The 21,458-nt window shown below is 31.8% G+C and overlaps 2 protein-coding genes across 3 annotated transcripts; one reads left to right on the forward strand and one right to left on the reverse strand.

Annotated features, from left to right (window-relative positions):
* Positions 1 to 19: 19 nt before the first annotated feature.
* Positions 20 to 1,725, reverse strand: LOC107363057 (phosphatidylinositol 3-kinase regulatory subunit alpha). Its single transcript, XM_015930225.3, has one exon. The coding sequence runs from the start codon at positions 1,489 to 1,491 to the stop codon at positions 115 to 117; it is 1,377 nt and encodes a 458-aa protein (XP_015785711.2). The 5' UTR covers positions 1,492 to 1,725; the 3' UTR covers positions 20 to 114.
* A 4,599-nt stretch (positions 1,726 to 6,324) lies between these two features.
* On the forward strand, positions 6,325 to 10,993 carry LOC107363056 (uncharacterized). 2 transcript variants are annotated; one of them, XR_016199633.1, is made up of 5 exons: positions 6,333 to 6,585; positions 6,795 to 8,101; positions 9,671 to 10,033; positions 10,155 to 10,783; positions 10,937 to 10,993. XR_016199633.1 is itself a non-coding variant. In XM_015930224.3 (4 exons), the coding sequence occupies exons 1-4, from the start codon at positions 6,574 to 6,576 to the stop codon at positions 10,345 to 10,347; spliced, it is 1,875 nt and encodes a 624-aa protein (XP_015785710.2). In that variant the 5' UTR covers positions 6,325 to 6,573; the 3' UTR covers positions 10,348 to 10,993. The 2 variants fall into 2 exon arrangements, 1 of the variants encoding a protein (XP_015785710.2); XM_015930224.3 differs by having other exon boundaries at positions 6,325 to 6,585; positions 10,155 to 10,993.
* Positions 10,994 to 21,458: the final 10,465 nt, after the last annotated feature.

Genomic DNA, 21,458 nt, shown 5'->3' on the forward strand with positions numbered 1-21,458 from the left:
AATTATGAAGACAAAAGAGTTTAGATGAAAACAGAGCAATTTATATTTATTTATAATATCTGTAAATATGTATAGTTGAACGTAGTAGGTTTTTTAAATTTAATTAATTTATTACTATGAGTCTGTAATATTAGATTGATCACTGAATACCGGATAGGCTAAAGTCGTGTGGAGCATGTCATTGTGCTCTTCCAGAGAGGTTTGCTGATAGTGAAGAACAAGGCTTTTAAGAGTTGGATGAATGTTGTAGGGTTCAGCAAACCCAAATCCTCGTTCAGTTTTGTTGATCAAACAATGATAAATCTTGTCAACAACTATTGATAATGCGTATTGTCCACTTTGACGACGCTTACGGATTAAGAAAGTACCACTTGGCTTATTAGCTAGCATTTTGGTTGCTTCGTGACGGTCACAATCCTCAATTAACCAGTTACGCTCATTTTCATGGGGTAATGATTCTTTTTTTGGTAATGTTTTCAAATTTTTTATGACAACATAATTACATGCGTCAGATGAAGTAACAGTTGAAGAGGAAATGGGTGATGAAAGAGTAGAGGTTAAAGGTGATCCAATGTCATCGTAAGATGTTTCACTGGATGTACTGTTGGCTATTGAATTCATTGAGGCACAAAGTTCACCTGCAGTGATACCAGTGTTGATGACATCAGCTTCATCGAGGCTTAATTGCAAAATATTTTCAATGACCTCTTTTGAAACACTTTTGTTGGTCAACATTGTTTGCAGTATATCACGTTGACGATGAAGTTGGGTAACTTGTGGCTTGAGTCCATTCATTTCTCGATCCAATGAGCGACTTAAATTGGTTGCCGTCTTTAACTTGCACTCAATGTCACCTCTTTTACAGACCATTTCATCTCTACGTTTAGTCAAAATCCTACAATGATCTTCCATTGCTTTGATTTCATGTGAAAGCGCTTCTTTCTTTAGTGTTTCATTCAATTTGATATGAGCTTCCAGAATAGCGATTGTTTCATTAATTGATTCAAAGGCTTGTTTGTACATACCAATGTCGTGTAAAATTTTGTTGTACTGGTCGTGGTATTTATCATAAGAATTGGCAATAATGAGACACTGTTTATTTATTTTGATCAATTTTTCCGATAAAGCACTAATATCCTCTGATTCTGACTCTTCACAGACTTCACTTTTATCAAATCGGGAAACAGGATAGAGCAACTGTATATCCAATGAAGGGTGATATTGAGCCAATGAATGGTTTCGATAGTAAGAAATGAGATCAACAACTGAATCGAATGAACATGGCTCAGTAAAACCATATTTACCGTTTCGATAGATAATCTTTATCAATTTGTTACTTCCTCCCTTTCGAAGTGTTAAAGTGTATTCACCTGAACCTTTAACGGAAGCATCACGAACAAGAAAACTACCATCAACAGTATTCTTTAATTTTTCATTAACTTCTTCTCGTGTAATATCACCCCAATACCATTCAGCTTGAGTTAATACCATAATTTGTTAAAATTGTTTGAATCCAAAGAATATCAATAAAAATAGAATAAAAACAAGGTAACAACAATAACAAAAGTAGATGGCAAAGGTTTAACAATCAACTTGGAGTCCAGATGATTTCACAAAGTTAATTATTATTCAATTAGTTAATTAAAAGCATTTAGTTATAAAAAAATAGGAGATCAAATTTAAGTGTTCCGTGTAGATTTAAATTACAAAATATGTTCCAAGAAAAAACTAAATAGTTTTGTAACGTGAATGAAGAGGGCGATATCTGTCAGCTTTGGTATCAGCCCAAAGAGGAGCTCTTTGTATAAGCCTATTACAAGGCCTACTTTCTGGATAAGAGGAGGAGTTAGGTTTATTTCATGAAAAATCGTCACGTTAGCCTAAATCATGACCAAATCTTGAAAAGGAATGAATGCATAAAAAATTGATAGATGGCACTGTTTTGCATTTGTACAACCTCTTGTACTAAGCCTTTTTAATTGTCATTAAATTATTTTAGTATGTAACTAAATATTCAAAGACATGGCGTTCCTTATCGATCCTATAAAGACTAACTCAGACCTAGTACATATTGTTCTGCAGCCTAGAGATTATCATAAAAATCCAAAAATAATTTTTTCAAATGTGCGTTTTTACAAATTATTGTATTAAAGTGTGCGTCAATATTTATTTCAAGAAATTAGCAAAAAGTCAAAACGAATAGGCATCCCCCATTCAGATAGTTTCAGCAGTCTATGAACAATCACTTGTTTAGAAATTTTTTTGTACTTTTATAGATGTGGCAACATACGATTGAAAGAGGAACGCCACTGTATTGAATATTCAGTTACATAGCAAAATATTGACATACAGAGGGCGAATCTAAAACCGTGCATTTGTAAAACTATTTTAGGCGTTTCATGATAGTTTTCTGGTTACTGAACAATATGTAATAAGTCTGACGAAGAAATACTGGTAGTAAAGGAAGATCAGAAGGCGTGCTATTTTTCATATTTCTGTCAGAACACTTTTCAATCGGCAACGCCAGCAAGAAGGATTGGTTCTTGATCGTAGCGAAATGTATCGAAGTCAGAACTGAAGCAATTCAAGGAGTCAGGACAAGTAGAATGCGCGATTGCACGAAAATGCAAACGCATGAAACTATCGGTTGAAATTTATGTAACAGAATTCTTCCTTCAGGAAGGTCCACAAGTGTGGTTTGGCGAAACTTGAGCTTGTCAGCGTCTGATCTCATGATAGGTACAGTAGCTGGCTCTAGAGAAACTTACCCATACTATTGGCAGGATTTTTCCGGATTTATCTTCATCAGATTACTCTGTTAAACTAGATAAAAAATACAGGGTGTTAATTAATAAACTTTAGACGTTTGAATAGCTGTATTTTTGCAGTCTTAGAGTTTATCATCAATCTGATTTCTTCTGAATGAAGAAGAAGAACGCGAAAAAAGATCAAAATGCTTTTCAGAAATTAGAACCTTTTTTCGCTTCAGGAAGTCAAACGAAAGCCGAAAGTTTGGAACGGCAAATCTTTTTACATTATAAATCCTGAGCTACTTTTCGAACAGAAGATAATTGACACCTGGTAACTATTCTGAAAATTTCCTAATGTCCTCGTTAGCATTCCGGACTACTCAGTAGGGGCACAAGATGATCCCTTTTCAAACAGAGGTGATCTGTTTGTCCGTGATTTCGCGGGCATTTGAACAAATGTTAATAAATCGAAAACAGACAGAGACATCAAATCAAACTAAATTGCCTCAAAAGAACACATATCAAATTATATGAAAACTATCTTTAAATATTAGAAAAATCATTCTAACACTTTGCAAAAAAATCCGAAAATAAACTTTTCAAAATTCGGCCTTTAGCTCATAGCATCGCTTGTGTTGCGCACAGAATCGAATGATCTTAAAATGAATCAATTTACACTTAGGGCTAACAGAATATATGATTCAAAAGCTCGAGTCTATTTGCATCGACGAGAAAAAAGGAATCAAACGTCTAAAGTTGATTAATGAACCCTGTACAACATAAGATTAATTACGAATAACTGAATAAAAACTGAATATTGTTTGAAACAATAATACAGCCACGGAAATTGAGATTCGAAAATTTTTGAGAAATTTGACGCCTAAATTGATAACTTATCAACTTGTTTTTGATAAAAATTGAAGATTAAAGGCTTTTTGTTTTGAATCACCTTATTCAACTGCATTCAAATCAATTGAAAATGTTTAGGGTGAATGTAAATACAGAAAATGATGGATTTCCGATTAAATACTGATACAAACTATCATCACTGATAAATAAAATGTAATCTTTATTTGCGCAATTGATACCAAAAGTATTCACATCTCATTTTCGCTGGCTGCATTATAACTAACCTTTTTAGGTTTAAGCATCAAGTCGACCACATCTTTCCTTTTTTGGTTAACATAATCCTTGAAAAGAAGATATGGACAGTCGATTCTATCAGGCCAAACATCGGTATCCATCCATCGGACCCGCTTGACCAATCTCACTGGAAAATAATAAGATTAAATTAACACATGACATATTTGATTGAATCAATTAACTTTTGCAGTCTTTATTAATGTTTTTCTTTTCGAGCTTTCTCTTGCGAGAAAGGAACCTTTTATCTCCTTCACGGGATGGCCTTTACGACCACCAACAATACCAGCCATACATTTACCTTTACCAAATCATTCAACGCCAATCAATGTGAAACAAAACCAAACAATACAATAGATATTAGATTTAAGTTAACGGAATTCGAGATTTTTTCATAGTCGCCATCCAACAATAAAAAACCTTTAAGATTGAATTTAGTTTTTTCCATCTCTCTTTTGTCTAGTTTCTCTAAAAACTAATTATGACCCAGATGGCGAAACCTGAAAATTAACTTAAGTACCGATCCGATGAACCAAAAAATGTTAAAAATGTTGGTTAAATCTTTGTATGTTGGTTTTTATCTTTGTATCTTTGTATTTTCATTAAGAGAAAGTTGATTAAAGAAAAAAAATTGTGTTAATCAAATTCTTTTCATCATTATTCAACTTTATTCCAACCTCAAACTGAGTCAATAAAGTTGTGGATAAAGTTTTGGAAACCATTGAAAGAGAGAAAAAAAACTTTGAAACCAACACACAATCGAAATTTCCAATCAATTTAAAGTTCATTTTTGGTTGAAATACATTTTTTGTAAATATTACAACGATAATTATGTTGAACAACAAGTGAATACAAAAGAATTGAAAAGTGAAATAACCATGAAGTTGCAATTTTTATCTTCTTCCCTCACTTTTCACCATTCATGGCTTGAATCTCGTTTCATCATCGATAACATTCAATGAATAGACGCATCATGATGTGTAACGTGGCCAAGATTAATGTGAACAAAAAGTTAACAGAAATGGTTCAATCTATCGAAATTAACTCTACACAAAATTATCATTATTTTGATATCAGACCAAATAGATGAATAATAACCTGCAATTCAAGAATTAAACTTGTTCTATTCAATATTAATCTATTCTCTATTGCATTTCATCGCATTGATTTATTGCTAATTATTCGTTAATCTAATGGTTTAACAGTAAACAGAGTTTATCGATTGATGAACAATTTATTGATTGATTTTTAATGCACAAGTTTTGAGCCAATTTCCGATACTTTAAGACGTTTGTTAAGAAATCCATTTTGAAAATGAGTTACACCCCTCTCTAGCCTTAATAAGATCATCTTGAAATCGTCTTTAGTGGCGAAATGAAAGTATACCCAAAATTTTGTTCCAACACTAATCTTCTTCAAATGAATTAAACTTTTCAATTTTTGGCCCTTCTTTCTTGAAGAAAGCAAATCTCAAGCAAAAAACATGTCAGTCCAAGAAACCAAGAATAACCAGCTGATGATGAACCATATATCAGTAGTGATTGAAACTGATTGGGATTTTATTTCGAGTAAATTGTCAAGTTGAGTTTATTAGAAAGCAAAGTGTTCAAATCAGCAACAAGATGAATTGAAGAGCTTAACATGAAAGTAGATTGACCAAGATTTGTCTGTAATCTCAACTTTATAAAAAAGTTTCATATTCAATTCGTCTAATCAAGACCTCTTTCATGCATATATTAAACTCGAAATTTTCATTTCAAATTTTATTTCCAAAGTCTATCCCATTATAAATAAATCACATTTTTTTCGTTAAAATTTTTTTCATTACCTATTTAAACTTTATTCTGTGTTGACAATTTTCAAGATGAAACTTGAAGAAGAGTCGAAAAGAAAAGAAAAAACTATCACACTTTCCATCGGGATAAAATTTCTCAGTAGGAGTAGAAAAAGAGAGTTGAACATGGGAGAAGGATGATGAAAATGAAGAGGATGAAGAGAGAAAAAAACGAGAAAAAGAAGTGAATAAATGGATAAACGAACGGATCATCGGAACCATATTTTATCCTCTTGAAGTTCACTTTTTTCTTCATGAAGCTTATTCATCATCAGGTTTGTCTTTCGTTTTTTTTGCACAGAATATTTTCACTTGGATTTATTGATTTACTTTGAATCAGCAAATAACAAGATTTTGATTGAGAACAAGTCAAAGTTAAAGTATTAAGTAAAGGTAACAAAACGATTGCAACTCCCAACAGTGAAAGTTGAAAGATGGCTTATACAGAAGATAACATATGTTGAAATGTGAATCACATGAAGACACCTTGAATAAGCGTCTTCAATTGACCTTACCTTTTCTTGATTTCATGATTAGGAGTACAAAAGAGAGAGAGAGAGAGAGAGAGAGAGAGAGAGAGAGAGAGAGAGAGAGAGAGAGAGAGAGAGAGAGAGAGAGAGAGATGAGTGAGTGAGGGGATAAGAGAGGCGGATAGATTGAGAGAGTTACTTGTTTTTGATGGAGACTCATTCATCGAGTGAATCTTCTTAAAGACAGTTGATTACGATATTATTCATCTGAAAGCTCATCAATGAACGTAAGCTGATTTCTGGTTACATTTCTCTTCTTTTCCCTCTTTTTTCCTCTCTTTCTCTTATCTTTACTTTTACTTTCTCTAATTATCAAAAAATGATTTATCAAGTAAGTTTAAATTTGCTATTTTTTTACTCTGTCTGTCTTGAGTTTGCACATTTTCCACTAAGATGAACATTCGATCAAGTTTCTGTCTTGAGATTTAATGTTTGCGCAAATTAGACGTGGTTCAAGTTGTTGATATTTTTGATAGTCAAACTGCGAAATTTGCTAAATTTCGTCTTCTCGTTCTTTTTCCTCTTTTTTTCTTCTCATAGGATTTTATCAACGTTTTACTAGTCTTTATTATTCAAATTGTGTTCACATTACAATTTAATGGATACTCTAACCGTAATGATCCTGCTACAGCTGCAATGTTATCTTCAGCATTTGAACAAGCAGGATTATCATTTCAAGATTTAAATCCAACAATTTCAGAAAATTTGGAAACATCTTACATTTCAAATAATCATTCACCTAATCTACATCATCTTCTTCACCAATCATCGCAATCATCGTTGACAAAATCTCCGCCTAAATCATCCTTGTTTTGGAGACTTCGCTATCCATTTCGAAGTTTAAAAGAAACAAATCGAGCTCTATTTGGTCGATCGCAATCACACTCAACACCACCTCTGCAACCTAATACAAATGTAGGTTACCATAACATATTAACGATCCCAAAACCAGTTAAATACGACAATGATGATGAACCTGGATATAACGGCATCTTGGGCCATTATCGTAGACCTAGACTAAGTTTTCCTGCAGTTTACGGTATTCAATCACCAGATCATGATGTAAAAAGTTCCAACAGTAAAAAGCTACCACAATTATCACAACAATCATCAATCCATAGACCTCAAACTCATCAACCTCCTCTACTTTCATCAGCCTCATCATCACCAACATCAGTTTACCATTCAAACAGCTATAATACTAAAAGCCATCAACAACAACAATCAAACCAAATCGAAAGCATATTGATAAAGCCTCTTTCAACTACAGACTCATCAAAATCTCAAATTACCCAGGAATTTGTGCGGAAAGAAAAATCACCTGCTGTATCCATTGAAAACGAGTATGGTTTAAACAAATTTGACGGCCAATTGTTCACAGAAAAATACAATGACGATAAACATGACAAGTTTAAATCTATTCGCTATGATTACAGTGGCTTTAAACCTATGGGACCAGCATCGTCAAGCCAATTGCTTTCAAGCACTCATCCTAATTCAATCAACTCTTATGAAATGGCTCCTTCCAATGGAACTGGAGATTACGGTAAAGGATCCAATTCTCGTGATCCTAAATATTATTCACTATTGGACAAGAATACTAATGGAATTGATGGGGATATTGATGATTTGGATGATGAGATGTCTGAAAATAGTATGGAAACCTTTTCATCTCGACTATCTCTCTTTCATCCAGAAAAGGTTGAACCAGACAACAAGATAATCCTTCCAATCAATCCAACTGACTTACTGCGCCTTGTATCTGAAGAAACACGGACAAAGGGTAAACCCATTGAATGTGCCAATAAAGATTTAGGATGGTGTGATCTTGGTGATCAATATCCAACGTAAGTTTCAAGATGCTTTTGTCACGAATTTGTTAAATGCATTTTTTTTCTGCTGAATAGTGATGGAAATGGTGAAAATGATGAATGAGAAGATAAATGAAATAGCAAAATAGCATTGGAAATGAAATTTGTTGAAGTTTGTTATTTTTTGTTGATTTTTGATGGACACTTAAGTCAATAATTGTTCAATAGTGAATGAGATATTTCGTTTTCAGGTCAATACGATTTTCTATCTGTTTTTTTTTCCTAAACCAATTCTATGAATTGTTCCGCTCCAGACTGGACTGCTCCAATGTTTTGTGGCTTTTAACCAAATTTCATGCCTAAATTAGATTCAACCATGGTCAGCCTTTTTTTATTGATTTTTCTTATTTATTTGAAGCCTTTTCTTCTCTTTTTCATACAAAAATTGATCTTTATTTCACTTGTCTCATGTCAATCATTTTATCGATTATTATTCCATGCCTTAATTGTTTACTTGATTAAATTGTAAATCATGCTTTAGCTTTTCTCATTCATGTCAATTTATCCTAATATTTTCATTAAGCTCTATTAATATCAAATTGGTTCCATTAAGCTATCAATAATTGAAAATTTACTTTATACGTTTCAATTTAAACTCGCCATTTATTTCTAGTTTTTATAAAAACTTCATTAGAATACTTGATAACTTGATCATTTTTCCCTCAACAAATTAACAGTTTACCATTAATTTCCTCTAGTTGAAAGGCTAAAATTTATTCAACAATATTCCTAAACCCTTAGGTGAAAGATGAACACCTTTAACGTCTAAATAAGTTTCCAAATTAATGAGAATCCAGGGTTGAATTGATTTTGATTGATATTGTCCCAGAAGTAATATAGTCTTTCTGTCACCTGCATAGTTAATTGATTATATTGTCATCCAATTTGACCTGTTTCCCAGTAGCTCGTAACTATTTTCATTATAACGATGTTGGTTAATCATAACTACAGTATGCTTCACCGAGATAGATATTGATTAATCCCAGTAAATACCCAAACCGATACAAAAGGCGATCAAAAATAATCTTGAAAATGCAATTTCAACTGGCATATTTTTTCCAATTGATTCATCGCAAACGATTAATCTTAATTGTTGAACACGTTCTCTAAAATTATTAGATTCAACTTTATTTATACCAATCAAGATGAATATTTTAAACTTGAAACTCTCAGTTTATGTAATTGTTATTTTTGATGATTAATGTTATTTTGTTGAGTTTGCAAACCTTTAAAGGTCACAATTTAACCGGAACATGAAAATTAAGTTAATAGAGTTTAACTTTGTTGAAACGTTGATTATAAAAATTTTCACGGTTCAAGTCAATCAAGTGTTTTTAATATTATTGATTAAAGTGTGTTACCAGTTATCCTAAAAATAATAGGTTATAAATCGAGTTAATCAAAAGCGGTTAAAAATAAAGGCTATTGAGTTGTACATCAATCAATTCAAGTTTAAACAAAATTACAGTTCAAATTTTATATGCATCATCAGTTTGTTTTTTCATGCTAATTCTTATTCATTTGTCTTCCTCTCTCTCTATCCAGTGAATTTGTGGAAAGTATCATTCGCCGATGTCAACGGTCCGTTGATCGAATGTACGTTGAAGTTCCTGCCAACCTTCAAGACTATACAGACTATAAACCATTTAAACCGGTAACATCGTCCAACAAAACTGGAGAAGCAGTTAATGAAGATTCCGTATCAACGACAATTCAACCTGATAGCTCAAAGGAATGGTCAATTGATTCAGATCATTGGACAAAAAGTGCACCAAGCCATTCAAATATCCTCTGTGATTCAGAAAAAAAGTTTATTCGACCGATAATTGCTCAAGATATAAATGGAAGTTGGTATTTAATTGCTCAAACTAATCTGTACCATCAGCAGGTTCCTGTTCAAATTTGCAGGTAACAATAAATTTAACGATTTCTTTCTTCTCTCATTACTTGGAAAGAAAATTAACTTTGAAATCTTTTCTTTTTTTTCTTCATTTTTTCCATTTCCCATGTTTCCATCAATTATCATCAGTGCTCCTGGATTATCTTGCAATGGTAAATGTTCATCGTCATCATCTTCAACCTCCAAATCACGTTGTGTTCAAAAGTTTTTCACTCAACTATTGATCAGTATTGACATTGATAAAGAAAAGGAATGTCCAATGATGAAGCTTTATCGATTCCCGTCAAATTGCATTTGTCAACCAACATCAAACAGCAATTGAACGTTTTACTCTCAGGATAATCAACCATTTTCTTGATGAACATTAATGATAGTTATTTCATTAATGGGCCAACTCTGTCTATATTCATCTCTCACTGGAAAAAAGAGTGAATCGAAAGATCAGATGAGAACATTCAATTTTGGATTTTTTTTGAAAAGATGTTGGGTCAATTCAACAATCAATAGTAAAAGTTAAACATAATAATGATAATAAATAATAATCATTATCATCTTCCCACCAAATAAACAATACAAAGAAAGGAGGAAAGCATAAAAAACCAATTTGACTGAATCACACGAAATAATAGGTTTTTTATTATTAACCATTATTTTCATTCAATCTCATCATTTCTCATGAGCCACCCTCAACTTCCGATCATCATGCATTTTCCTCTTCAAATCATGCTTCTCACCTAAAAATCAACTTCAATTCCAATGTAATATTTAAAAAATAATTGTTATTTATTTTGCTTTTTTTGTTGAAGAAACAAAAAAATCAAAACTGTTTTTTACTTTTTCAACTCATAACTCCAACAGTTATTGTTTCATACAAATGAATATATTTTTTTACCTTTTCTTTCTACTTCCAGCAAATTGTAAATTTTAATTTTAAAAAATAAAAACAATTTCAATTGTTGCAAAGAAAAGCCAACCTGGAACAATTTAATTAACGAAACATCATAAAGCTGGAAAAGTGTGTTCCCATTGATTAACATCAATAATTGAATGGTATAAATGAAAGCGCAATCAGACAACACTTTGTGTTCCCAGTGAATCGGATTAGTAAGCTGATTAACAAGCAAAGATTACAGTGAAGCTTAAAGGACTATTTAAAGGCATCAAAGAATCAACAGCAACAATCAAAGTAAAATGGTTGATTATCATTTTAAATGAATGGTCAACTCGGTCAACAATTAATCTTTACCAGTAAAGAATCGCCTAATTGATGGTTTCACCAACGGACAGCTTTACTTTATTTTTAAAACAATCTATTTATCCAAAGCATACACTTGCCACCTAACAGCTCATAATCATGCACAATATGATAATTATCATGTATCATCATCAACACGATAATCATCTGGCTTCATCTTAACAGTTAAAGTTGCCTGTTTCTTGCTCCTTCAATTTTACCTCATCATCATCCATAAAGCTGCTCCAATTGTTGGAATGAAAAAAAAACAACAAAACAACACAAAAAATAGTGCAATTAGATAACTGTGAAAGCAAAAGCTTTGCTTATTGATTACCAAAATAATGTTTAACATTAATAGCTCATCCTGCCTTGACCTTAATCAAAATAGACTTGAGAAACTGAAAAATGGCGAAAAAAAGTTAATCTTTAATATTGTTGCTCTCAAGTTAATAATGATAATGGTTAACTTTCGCTTTGATGGTTTAGGTCAATGGTATTAAGTTTGGATGCCATTTGAAAACTCGTTGATATAAACGGTAATTGGCATGATTTGTGTTGAATTGAACGTGAAGGCAGCAGAAGAAGAAGAAAAGTGATACGATAATGGCAATGGATGGAAACGATTTTTGTTTCATTCAACCAGAATTGTTTCAAGTTGAACAATTTGGTAACTGTTGAAAAATGATTTTGCGTTAATAGCATTAAATTGGTTTAACTGTTCACCTTTAATCTGTAAATCAACACAAGCAGAACAAGGGAGAAATGAGAAAATGAAAAGTTGATCTGTAAGGAAAATGTATCAAGATTATGATCAGGATTATGATTCGGATTATGATTTACAGATGATGTCAAAATTTTAAATTGTTGAGCGACAGTAATTGCAAAATTAACTGTTTATATTTTTCATTGGCTGAAACATTCTGTAGACAATAATTGTAAAGTTAAATGTCAACCAATTTTGGTATCGATTACAATTTAAAGTTTAATCAGCTTTTGTCTCCATTTGCTGACTTGGCAATGACAATTGAGAGACAATTATATTTTCAGACTAAAATTAGCTAATATTTAACCTTAAATTGTCTTTAGATTGTTTTATGCCACAAATAATGGCCTTATAAATTAGCGACAGAAAAGACACACAAAAAGGTGAAGAAAGTAGCAAAAAAAATAGACAGAAAAATGGTTAACTCTCACAGTCTTAATGATGACAAACTCACCACTTATCTCATCAGGTCGATTGTGATGGATTAAGGATTCAATTTTTAAACCAGTGGACAATATAACCATGATTAAGCTTGGTTAAACATTTTAATTGATTTTGAAGGTTTTGTCTTTTCATGTTTACCTAACAAGATATTTAACATCAAGAAGAGTGAATCTGTTTAATCAATTAAAATACGCTGATGAATCTATTTGTTTTTACAATGAAAATGTCAAGTAATTCAATGTTGACAAAATTGTTGTTACCAATGGTAAATGTATCACCTTGATTGAAGGGTAAAACTCGTTAGCTCTTGTCAAGGTTCGTTGATATTGACAATTCTCAAGCTGAACTGGTCTTAATCATGTTTTGATCATGATCAACATCGACAGAGAAAGTGTGAACGTGCCTGTGAATGTTTACTGGTTTGACTGTTCACTTTACTTGTTGCCACCTGTTAGCCGTTCTTCCTGGTTAAGTGGTTAAGAGATGGCAAGTTAACGGTCTGATGATCTCTTGAGACATCCTTTTCTTACAACCATTTCACCGTCAAATACAACATCTTTTGTTGCCCTTTTTTTATCATATTTGTTTTTTGTTCAGCTTTTTGGCTTGTTTCCCTGCGACTTGATAATTACGAGTTGATGAACATGCAAATAGATAATGATGATGATGGAAAGAAATGAGAGCAAAATAATACCCATTTGATAAGTCCTCATCATCTTGTCTACCCATTTTAAGGTCATAAACACCCAGGTTTGAAGACCAAGTGTTTAACAATGGTTAACATAGCAGTTCTTATCAACCTTTAAATCTCATCAAAAGATCAATATTCTAGAATCTTCTAGATTCCAGATTAGATTCATTTTCACTTCAATTCGGGTTGTTGTTTTGACACGTCAATTATATCATGTTAATGGTTCATCTAGACTGTTATCGGAAAACATTGTAAAAATTGTTGAAAAAGCTTGAACCAGTCAAATATAGCCAGTTCCCATAGAGACAAATCAATCGAGTAAACATTTGTAGGAATCGCAATTTAGTCACTATTTGCTCAACAACCTTTACCTTGACAAAAGAAGCACAAATAAGGTAGCAATTTTTTGATTCCAATCTTTTTCAACTACTGTTGATACGCCACCAATTTTTGTTATCAACTTGAACGTCTCTTTTACCAGCTGATTAGTGGAAGCTCAATTGATAACCATTTTCGATTGCATTCATCATCAGAATTGGTGTTGTTTTCATTAAATGTTGACTCAATTCAGCAACTGAATTTTGATCGCCTAAAGAAGAGAGAGAGAAAGATAAGTCATAATTGGTAATGATTTTTTGCTCAACTTTGGAAATCAAGTTGATGATGATTGTTATTATAAGGTGCGTGATGAGTCTAATGATCAATATTGATGATGATAATCATTTTACATTAACCATCATTTTCATTGTCATCGTTAGTTGTAGGTCGATGTCGGATTCTGTCCTATTTCAGGCCTCATTGAACGGAACGGAATCAAGGACAAATCACATTTTTCTCCATTTCATGCCTTTTGCTTCCAACATTTTTTTACGTCTTCTTCTTTCTCCTCATCCTCATCATTGGCATTCTTAGTTCAAAGTTGAATACGGATGAAGAGTGAGTTTGAATACCTGAAGTAGAGAGAGAAAGGAATTCGAAAAACTAAACGTGATTTACTTTGATTAAGCAGCACCTAATTTGATCAATGGACCGGATTAAATGATGAATAACAGCCAACAGAAGATTGATTCTCTATTATAATTTACGTATCATTAGACTTGGCCTGGCTGATTTGTAAATTGATTTCAAGGTCACATCGAAATATAATGAACATTTGATTAACATGCAGATTGATTTACCATTTCTTTTGTCTTTCCTGGTTCTCTCTACTCCAATTGCCATTTAATTGCCGATTCAATTGAAAATAAATCATGTTATCACTTTAAGCGTTCAAACTTATGATTCTTCAATCTGCACAAGTTTATGGTTCAATTCTGAGGTCTGTTGAAATGATAGCGTAAAATGAAAAAACGCCTGTTATATACTGGGTTACAAAAAAGATATGTAACGTTTTCAAAATGCTATAACATGTCAGGTTTTAATTTTTTGCTTCGATTTTTTTCACAAGTTGAAAATTTAGTTTTTTGTCTTTCATTTGGTTCTACAATCGTAGCTTTAAAATTTCTCTACATTCGCAATATATTAAATTATTCATTTAAAATCTATTTCCGCGTATATATGGCCATAATCAGTATTCTTTTGGCCCCATTGATGTTTTCATTCACAATTGGTTCCAGACTTTCACCAGGATAAATGTAACGGAAAACTTTGAAGAATTCGAATTTAGCTTTTCATTTACCGATTGATACACTAAACACATAGCTGGGGCTTCTCGTTCATTTATGAATACTGATACTTTAAAAACTTAAATTGGCCAACCATCAGTTAACTATAAAAATGATTAAGAACTACTAGCAACGCCATCTCAACGCTATAAAATCCACTAAAGAATAAAAAAAGTCAATTTACTTTAGAAACTTAAAAGTTTGACAAAATTTTGTGACAAAACGAACGAACAAATTGTGATAATGATGATAAATCTTACAAGAGAACTATTTGACTTCACGTTAACACTTTTTAATGAGACATATCTCAATCGATAGGGCCAAACAAGCTAGTAAACACTCTGGTGTCCTTTTTTCTGGTTATTTTGTGGTTCCTTTGATTTTTGGGGTTAAAGCTGAGGCATTTTTGTTTTAATCAAAATTACAATCTGTTTAATCAAGTAGTTGCGGTGGCGCAAGGGTTAGAGAGCAGGCAAAGAATTATGTAATTTTTGGTTCGAATCACGGTTGGGGCAATTTTTATGAATTTTTTTTGATATTTTTTACGTTAAATTTTGGTTTTGTATTGCCCCTGGAAAGCTTTTACACAATTAAAAATCAAAATTAAACGTAAAATAATAAAGACCCAGAATAATAAAGTTTTTGAATGGGAAATAAAGGTTTTGAACGGATAAAATGTAGATTGGAATTGAGAATCAATGAACTAAGTGAAGACGAAGAAAAAGAGAAGAAATCAAATAATTTAAACAAGTGAAGAAATAGAGACAAGAAAAAGATGGATGATGGGGACGGGATTTCCAATGGTATGATGATTTAACAAATACAAAAAAGACTAAACTATTTATCCGTCAGTTACTCTTGAACTCTCTTAAACTTACACTGTTTTTAGCTACTCATCATACGGAATAGACTAACCCCGAACGGAGAGAGGTTAAATTATGAAGACTGAATAGGAATGATTTCTTGTCTCCTCTGAATATGGATAATTAACATCATAAACCGAATTTGGAATTATAACATCCTGAGACGAATTTGGACTGTAACATCCTGAGCTGAATATGGAGTGTTCTGGATTCCATGAGAACTTGATTCTGTTACCCTAATAAGAAATACATCCTCTGTTAATTTAGATAATATAAAGTTTTGACATACAACAAGTTAGTCAGTCAACCATTACCCTTATGTATGATTAGTTACCTTTTTTATTATAACTCTCTCATTTTTACACTCGACTACGCTACCCAAAATCCTACACCCCTCATCATGTATGTCTTTTTGAATTGGTTTAATGAAAGTTCACCTTAGTCAGGCAGTTTGCAATTGTGCATAAGTTCATTTTGTGTCCGTAACTTTCGTTACATTAGTATCAATTCTCATATTAACCTCATCCTTATCTACTGCACTTTCTTATACAGCATAGAAAATATAGTTGTACCATGTTTTTGGTATCTTTGCGAATTAAAAGCAACTGCAACTTCAAAAATATAGTCTTTCATTAAAGATTATGAAAGGTATCACAAAATAATGAGTGTTAGAGAAGACAAAATCTTAGATTACTGATAATCTTGGTCAATTTGATTGTGACACCTTTCATAATCTTTAATGAAAGACTGTATTTTGAATTAAAGTTGCTTTTAATGCGCAAAGATACCAAAAACATGGTACAACTTTATTTTCTATGCTGTATAATTTTGTTTTATAATAAACAAAATCGAATCAACGTTTACTCATTACCTTTTGATTGAAACTACTTTTCCGCATTATGTTTACCAAAACCAACTAGCCAATTTACAGTCACCCTTCTGAAACTGCACTTCTCGTGAAATAGCTTATTTACACTATTGGTCGGGCAACATATTTCACGATTTTCAATCTTCCTTAATAGACCAAATTTAACCTAAAATGTTGCTTTAAGCTGATTTCGCGAGTTATTGGATTGATATTTCACGAAAGAAAATTGATCTAACTCCTCCTTAATAGGGACCATTGAAAAAAATAAGTGCAGTTTCAGAAGGGTGCAGTTTCGGAAGGGTGACTGTACATTGAATTGTGTGCACCAAAGTCAAAAACCAGTCGTATTGACTGCTGTGATCTCTAAGCAATTGAAATAAAAAATTGAAAACGCTTTAACAATCAACTTTAACCAGTGACTTTTTGGATTCAGATTTCCGTTTCTGGCTTCTGTCAATTCTTTACTAACGCTCCGATTTCGGTGAGCGATCGTCTGATCTAGTTTAGTTGTATGTTAGTTAAATTTCGGAAAATTTAAAATCCAATTTAAAAAAGCTCTTCTCGAAAATAACTCATTTTTTATCATGTCTTGAGACTTTTTAACCAAAAAATAATTTTTAATTCTCATAAACTCTGAATTTTCGTTTAAAACTCAATCTTGTCGGAAAACTTTATAATAATGAGTCTAACAAAGTCTTGTCAGCTGCTTTCGGTCGCTTAGCTCTCAACTGTTGAAGTTATTACAAAAATAAATGAGTACGTTACTGAGCTGTCTGGGTTATTAATTGAGATTTTCTGGCTTAAACATCTAACAACTAAGGTGGTAATGAAAAGTGAATGACAGTGGCATATTAAAGTGGCACATTATGCCCATAACAGTATCAAGCCGATTCGCTAACAAGTCTTGGAGAAGCTGAATGCTTCACCAAATCCAAATAAAAAGTTGATTCCTCTATCAATCGGTAGCTAATTGAATTTGTCGATTTTAACCTAAAAATGAAAAGAGCAAAAACTTAAATTTTTCATTTTATTTTCTCGAAAAAAAACAAAATTGTTCAAATTAGGTACTTCAACTCCATGTAACGATTGAAACGATGATTTGAAGCATTTGAAGTAATAAGTTATGTCAATAGAATCAATGATTAACATCAGAAGAATCACCCAAAAAGAACTCAAGTGTATACCGTATTCATCAAAATTGAATGATGTTAATGATTAAAAAACTAATTTATTATAATAAGTGACAATTTACCGATAAATCAAAAATTTTAGATAGACGTGTAAAGTTATCGAAAGAAAATACCCTTAACAGAATCGAAAGAAAATAAAATGTAAGTAAACGCAATTGAAACACAAATAAAATTTTTTTTAAAGCTACATTTTTATTTTCAAAGTGCCTTTTTATTTTTTCATGTAATTATTTTCATTAAACCATATCATACTTTATGAATTATTGGTTACAGAGATTTATTTAGTGGACTATTTCTAGAAGAACAACTAAGGCTTACCTATAACTTAATGTTAGATTTGTTTTTTGGTGCAATAAAGGGCGACATATTCACAAAATGCTTCTCCTCTAGATTTGTACTGCTCTAATCCGTTTCCTCTTCCACGCCAGTTGCATCTCTCATATTCTTCTGACTTTAATTTTTTGTCTTCATGTGATCGGGCCAAGTCGCGACAAAAATTGTACAGTTTTTCAATGTTAATTTTCTCTCCATCAGCACAACTGGTATGTTGGGTTTCTCCATAATCAATACGCTCTTTTGAATCACATTTGCGTACTCCAGTTGTTCCATTAGATGAGTAATGCTTTTATCCTTTTTATATCATCGATGAACACGCCCTTTCGACAACAATTTATGCTAATCAACACTCTGTAGAAACAAGTGATTAGTATACGACATGAAGGGTAGAATTCTGACTTAGTCAATTCATTCAATTCATTTCTATTTTCATCTCAATCTCTTGAACCATTCCTTTTAATTTCATTCAATTCACCTTAATTCAGTTAATCATTTATTGCTTAAACAATATTCATCCCTACAGTTCTTAAAAACTATGTTAATCATTCAAATGCCTTCTAAATTGTTCAATTCCTAACTCAAATATTTATTCAGAAAACCACAAAAACATGTAAATCTTAACTAAATCCTGGTTAAGATAATGGTAAAATTTAAGGTTGAAAATTAAGTGCCATTGAGAAAGAGATTAGAAAATCACTTTCTTTTTCAACTAAGTTTTCACCTCTTTCTTCATTTCAACTCTTAATCCGTAAAGCACAGTAAAAGGTAAAAGCATCTCTCATGAGATATATGTCTTAAGACATAGCACTAAAAAAGCTACTAGCTTTATCAGTATTAATTACTGATAAGAGTAAAATTGGTCCTGGTTAACATCAACCAAAACCAGACATAATTGCGACAGTGAAAAACCTTTACTTTCTTTATTTCCCTCCAATATTGTTCTTTTGTTTCTCATTGGATATAAAAACCCAATTTTTCATTCTCTTTTACTTACTTACATTATCCTTCTCAGTAAGTCACACTTTTCAATTACTCAAGTAATATTTCCAATTTAAGTAACTCTTTTTCATTGTATTTCTTAAGAAATATTCATCTTTTCAACAAATTCAAGTTACTTCCAATTTCAATTCAGTTTTAATTCAATAAAAGTATTCTAAAAATACCTCTAAGTATTTCTTTATGAATTGTGTTCATCATCTCTTGTGAGATATCAAGAAGCTCATACGAATTCAAAGGTGTAGATTGCTTAGTGATCCTAGATGCGAATCTAATAACTTGTAGTGAAAGCAAGTTCAGCAGTCTTCTCATCAGATTACTTCCGTAACAAACCTTTCAGACATGAGACATATAATGTGTTTAAATATTTGTCATTAGTAATTAATCAAATTTATTGCTTTGACGTTGCAATGCAGTTAAAAGTAACGCGCAACTTGCAAAGGGAACTCTAATTGTATTGTAATGACTTTTGTGTCGCATTGAGATATTTTGATGAAAATCGATTAAATCAATTTAGAGAGACGAAACTTCAATAATCAAGACCATTCCATAATCATAGAATAATCCATTTATTTGCTTTATCTTTATAAAAAAATGCAAATTGATTATTTAATCATGGAAACGGAAATAACGAAAATTGTTTGATCAAATTATCATTCATTGGTATTTTGTGCGCAAATTCGACCTAATTTCTGATATTTGCAGATCTTTTGCCAATTCAACAATGCATAGCTCGTATAAATACCAAAATGAAAATTCTCAATGCCAACCAATTCACTTAGTTACTGAAACCTTAACATCAAATATTGAGAAAATATAGTAAATTTATCTAAACTAACGATTCTCAGATATCATATTAAACTATAAAATTCGACAACCTTTGTATGAAAAGACAGTTACTTTGTTCTTGTTGTAAAATCAATACTATTGACTAAGTTCATGTAACATTCTAAGATTATTCAATAATATTTATTAATAATAATAATTTGGTGGGCAATATTTACCATTGAGTTACAGTCGTTATTCTCAAAATGTCAATATCTCAAAATGACCATTGTAATGGTTTCCAAGTAAACACCTTTGTTCATGTCTTTGTTTTACAATATGCCTCGGTGTTTTGATTAATTAATTATTAATTAACTTTAATTGCGATTGCTTGCGATTAATTAACTGACTTAACTAAGCCATTACACTGTTTGATTTGAAAAGATGTAAACAAAGCTACTTTCAAGTAAAATTTAGGGTTAATAGCAAAAAACGCTAGTCCCACGACGTGACATTTTGAGAATAACGACTGTAACAAAAATTTAGTTAAAAACTTAATGTTTGAATGTTACATTCATTTGAAATATTTCCTTTCTTACGTAACTTCCCTTAATTCAAGTCAATTCTATTCCGAATATTCTTACTTCGATATTATTAGTGTATGTTAGATGCCTACATTGAAGATATTCATGAATAAGTAGCGAGGCCACTTGGGGCAGAGAATCTTATCATTTTTTTCTCTTGCATGAAAATCCCGTAGCGTATTCATCGACAAAATCACATTCATAATTACGACATCTAACAATCATTCATCGAAAAATTTTCATAACTCTGGTCTTTAGGTTATTAACTCTCGCATGGACCAGGATGGACCAGGAGAGCTTGAAATTTTAGACAATGAAAGGCTTAAATCAACTCAACTGTTTATTTCCAATATTATAACATTTTGATTACAATCAAAATTATTTAAATCAAATTCTGAATGCAGGTTTTTTTAAGATCACCAGTTAACCAAATAACATAGACTTTTAACGCCCCAATAACCAGTTCAAGTAAGGATAAGTAGATGATACAGAATTAGATGTCGAAACATTTATCCTTCAACGAGTTTGAGGATTCATCAGAATTCACAAATTTCAATAATCACAATTGCTGTCAGCAATCGTCTACTCCACTTTATTTACTCGTCTTAGCTGGTATAACTTGAAGTTTATTTAAATGTCAGCTAGTGTTTAATTTTATTGTACTTGTTCTGAAATTATCATAAGTATACAATGACTTCGTCATTGGCTCAGGTGATCAAAATAAATTGATATACAGCATGTGATAATGTATCCAGTGAAATTCAATTGAGCGCAATTTTTTTTTGCGATTTTGGCAATCAGCAAAACGAAAAATAATTTATCAAACCTTCTTTTCTCAGGTTGGAATAGATACAAGTTATTTCCCAAATTATCATCTGATCTTCATTCCTGAACATCTAATGTCAGAAAGGTCGATTTATGTACTTCCAGGGAAAATGCCTTTGCTTTTGGAAACTTTTGCCTTCGAAATGTTATTTTACCCTCAAATCAACAGTAAAACCTTTACCTTTGCCATTGAATCTCGTAGAATCA

This window comes from Tetranychus urticae, chromosome 3 (genome assembly GCF_039701765.1).
Source record: "Tetranychus urticae isolate SD_2017Ah chromosome 3, NJAU_TeUrti_SD_1.0, whole genome shotgun sequence".
Taxonomy (NCBI): domain Eukaryota; kingdom Metazoa; phylum Arthropoda; class Arachnida; order Trombidiformes; family Tetranychidae; genus Tetranychus; species Tetranychus urticae.

Coding starts and splice junctions, on each gene's coding strand:
- LOC107363057 (XM_015930225.3), bottom strand. CDS start 1,491: ATGGTATTAACTCAAGCTGAATGGTATTGGGGTGATATTACACGAGAA.
- LOC107363056 (XM_015930224.3), top strand. Junction 8,102..9,670: donor CTTGGTGATCAATATCCAAC/GTAAGTTTCAAG, acceptor CTCTCTATCCAG/TGAATTTGTGGAAAGTATCA. Junction 10,034..10,154: donor GTTCCTGTTCAAATTTGCAG/GTAACAATAAAT, acceptor AATTATCATCAG/TGCTCCTGGATTATCTTGCA.